The 4,046-nt window shown below is 54.5% G+C and overlaps 1 protein-coding gene across 1 annotated transcript, besides 3 other annotated features; it reads right to left on the minus strand.

The window, feature by feature from the left end:
- Positions 1 to 329: 329 nt before the first annotated feature.
- Positions 330 to 371: a sequence feature (GA-rich).
- Positions 372 to 490: 119 nt separating this feature from the next.
- On the minus strand, positions 491 to 3,274 carry TraAM80_10053 (Ser/Thr protein phosphatase; the record flags this gene model as incomplete). The annotated part of the gene is made up of 1 exon (XM_029386704.1): positions 491 to 3,274. The coding sequence occupies one exon, from the start codon at positions 3,272 to 3,274 to the stop codon at positions 491 to 493; it is 2,784 nt and encodes a 927-aa protein (XP_029233444.1).
- Positions 3,275 to 3,367: 93 nt separating this feature from the next.
- Positions 3,368 to 3,387: a microsatellite.
- Positions 3,388 to 3,849: 462 nt separating this feature from the next.
- Positions 3,850 to 3,880: a microsatellite.
- Positions 3,881 to 4,046: the final 166 nt, after the last annotated feature.

Below are 4,046 nucleotides of genomic sequence, written 5' to 3' on the forward strand. Positions count from 1 at the left end.
CTATTTCTATTTTGTCTGTATTTCTTTTTTTTTCGTTTTGGAGCCTTCTTTGCCGCGCCGCATATGCATATTTCTCATTTGTTGCCGAGGAATGGAAAGGGGGGGGAAAAAAAAAAGAAGATTCACCTGCTCCTTCATCCTCTCTGAGTAACTCGACTAATTTTTCTCGCCTGCGTTGCTTTGACTCCAGCGCCGCTTCTGGCATTACTACTGCTACCACCACTCGTGCCACGCCTTCCACCCCACCCCCATTCTCTCCCCTCCAACGCCCTCCTCTCCCAGCCATCTGCACAGCGTGCATGCGTCATTCGTGGGCGATGGGACAACAGGAGGGAGAGAGAAAGAAAGAGATACAGCAAGAGTGGGCGAGACGTAAAGAAGAGCAAACACACACACACACATATTCCGCTATCCTCTCCCACCCACCCGTACCGGCGCATACACAGACGCACCCTCAAAATAGATGCCACGCCCCCCACCACCTACTCCATCACTCCCACGTCGCCTCTTCGTCTCGAACGACAAAGCTGTGGTTGCCCAGGCTTGGTAGCATGATGTGGACGTCGTCGGGATGTATCGAGGCGGACCACGGGAGCGCATGCACATCAAACACGGCCGTGACAAACAAAAAGTGCTCAAACATGACACCAGGTTGCGGTGCCCGCTCCTGCAGGAATTCATAAATCTTCTCCTTCTGCGCTTGGGTCAGATCCTTCCGCATCCCGCGGCAAAGCTGCGTGATACCCGAAAAAAACCTCTCTGGGGTGAGAGCGCGGTCCGTGGCGGACACGTTGAAGAGGTACGGCAGCTGACTCCGGGCCTGGATGACGACGTTCTGTAGCTGCTCCATCGCTTCATGGTCCCAGCGCAGGGCGTCAGGCACAGGACGCGTCGCCTTCTCGGCGAGCAACTCCAGAAACTTCGTTCCATCAATCTGGCCCTTGCCTTCCCTGTCTAAGTAAATAAATATTTGAAAGAGTTGCGCCTCACTTGTCGTGTAGTCAACGACCCGAATGACGGAGCAGAAATCCGTGTAGTTGACCATCCCCTTTCCAAACGCCACGGAAACGGATTGGGTGCGATGACCTGCTCGTTGCTTCATTACCAAGCTATACAGTGCGCCTTCCATCCAATCATTGAGCCAAAGCGGTTGAAGAAAGTTGTGAAACTTCTCCAGAAAGGGCGAGTACCAGATGCGTGAGTTCTCGTCCTCAGCTACAAGGTAGCCGCGCAGAAAGAACCACGGAAGGTCTAAGTTAAGTACATTGCGCATCGCCTCTGTCCACTCAATCTTCCAGACGGAGCCTTTGCAGGTGCGGTCAAGCTTCGCAAAGTAGGACAGGAGTCGATGTCGCCTTTGGTAGATGCGCTCGCGCAACACGCGAAGCACCTCGTCCCTCGTCCGTCGCCGCAGGAGAATGCTTGACGGAAAAGGTGTTGGGAGGGTGACGGACCTTGCCAGGGTTGGTGTGAATGGCTCGGTAACGTCAACGATGGCCTGCGCATACTCGTCCTCCTCCTCGACGCGGAATGGGTGGCACTCCGGCTCGGGATTGTCACCGATAAAGACGGCAAAGCTGCCCAGGTTTGACTCGGGTCCATCGTAGTTGCTGGCGGAAAACACAGTGAGAAGCTTCTTGTTGTGGTGTTCCTCGTAGCCCTTCAGGCACTCCTCGTGGGACCGCACGATAAGTTCAAGGCCGTTGTTCTTCAGAAACTCGTGGGTGAGGTCGGCACCGAAGAGAACCCCCGCACCCCGCACGCTTTCACGCCATCCATGCATGTCCTCCACCGGATCTGACCACAGCAAATCCTGGAAAAGTTCATCCTCCTCTGGTTGTGAGTTCTCCGGCATTGGAATCTGACGAAAGCGCTGAATCCGGCCAATGTCTGCTAGCGTCACGCCCTTGCGGCGTGGCAAACCGCCATGCACAACGAACACCTTCTTTCCAATGGTGGTAGCAAGAGGCAGGGCGCAGAAGCAGCGCTGGATGAGACGAAACATGTTCCGATCATACTTAGTGCTGACCTCGACATCAAATCCATACTCGTCATTCATGTAATCGCACTCATGATTGCCACGGTTCAGGGCGACGTATCTGGGACAGGCCAGAAGAAGCGAGAAAAGAATCAGCAACACCTCCACACCATGGGGGCCACGGTCCACAAAGTCTCCATTAAAAATGTAATACGTACCTTCATTTGGCATACCACACTCCTTGAGTATGTACAGGAGGTCCCCTAGCTGCCCATGCAGATCTCCAACCACAATAATTTTTGAGCCTTGAACAACCATTCCGTTTGAGACGCGTGCCCCAACGGGGGGGTCAAGACGCACAACGTTTGGCATGGTGTTAAGTAGACTCAGAGCCTGGGTGAAAATACGCCAGGCGGAGGGTTGTGGGGGTAGCACATGCTGTGCAAGCTCTCTGATGAGTCTTTGAATGAGTTGAACAGTAATAGGCTCTGACGCAGAAGTTGGGATGTAGTGTGAGGAGATGGCTGGTGCCGTAACACACTGAATTACGGAGCGTGAACGCTTTGGAACCAAAACACGGGATTGATTCACATCATCGCGTGCCTTAAATATGGCAAACCCCTCCTTCTTGAGGTCCAGCTCCCTAAAGGTTAGGCGAAACATGGTTTCCTCAAGGTACAACTTAGCCTTCATCCATCGCCACAGGAGCTGCATCCGTGCCACATTGTAGCTAACGCGCCCCCTTGCCGCATCTGCCCCATCTTTGCCCTGGTTGATACCGTTTGCGTGCCGGGCCAGCAAAGTCTCCGTAGCGAAGGGCCCATGCGTGATTTTGATGTGAGTGACAAAATTACTGGGGCACCACTTCATGATACGCGTGATACAGAGCTCACCACACGCGGCGCACCGCTGTGGCTGGCAGATGTCCCGGTGGGTCGGCATCTCGGTGGCAGGCACTACTGCCCCACACTTGTAGCACATCGCCTGCTGCTTCTTGTTGCACTCGTCAAGGTGCGGCTGCATCAGCCCCTGCTTCACAATCTGGCGGCACCACGAGTTCACGCAGGTCACTTCACGCTCGTCGCAGTTGACAGTGTGGGCGTTGAGCTCCTTCTCAGGAATGCGCCTAGCGCAGAAGTGGCACTGGGACCAATGGAGTTGGTCCCTCACGCCCCGGCCATTGTAGGCGCTGGAGACGGCAGAGAGACCGTTCACAGCGCTGTGGCCTCGCCTATCGGAACCTGCCGCGCCCGCGCTTCCGTGCGGCACGGCATTCTTTGTGTTATTGCAGCCCATCGTATTACCTCTACCTCGCCGCCTCTGAAGTGGGTGAGTCTTCCTACGCCCACGCCGTGCACTGCGCACGAGCGTTGAGACACGACACCAGCCAAAAAAAAAAAAAAAGAAAATTTACCGTGTCCACCCCTTTCCGCAACGAGATCGAGAGAGAGACACAAACACACAGAGAGAGAAAAATAAAAATAAAAAAAGAGTCGGTGCTGTTCGATCGACCTAAATGTACCTTGAGAATAGCTTAATGCTTTCATTTACATTTTTTTTTCTTTTGTTCGCCTCCCGCGTCTACCGCCACAATGCCCACCGCCATGGGCAGAACCCCCCAGCCGCCATCCGGTGTCGCCACTCGCGTCACTTGCGGCAGAGCCTCCTGCAGCCGCAACGCAGCAGCCCTAGGAACCTCGCTTGAGGCCCCACGCGGCATACGTATCCGTGGAACGTTAAGATAAAACACGTCCGACATGCTCTGAGAACTACAAGTCACACAAACGCACGCGCACGCGGACCTCTACCGAAAACAAAGGGGTCACACAAAGACGGCAAAGGGCGGAAGAGGGCGGCAAAGGCGGAGATAAAACAGCAACAACAACAGACACACAAAAAAAAAGGAAAACACTGGAAAAAAGAGGACGCTGTGATGGCGACCGGGAAGCCACCGGCGCAGAACCTTAAAGTCAAGAATAACGACAGCAACACAAGCTGCGCCTGACTGCCGTCTTCCCCCTCCTATTCCTACACAGGGGAAGGCGCACAACAACGGGGTGGTGGCGGT

This window comes from Trypanosoma rangeli (assembly GCF_003719475.1).
Source record: "Trypanosoma rangeli strain AM80 chromosome Unknown Tra_15.4_contig_00772, whole genome shotgun sequence".
Taxonomy (NCBI): domain Eukaryota; phylum Euglenozoa; class Kinetoplastea; order Trypanosomatida; family Trypanosomatidae; genus Trypanosoma; species Trypanosoma rangeli.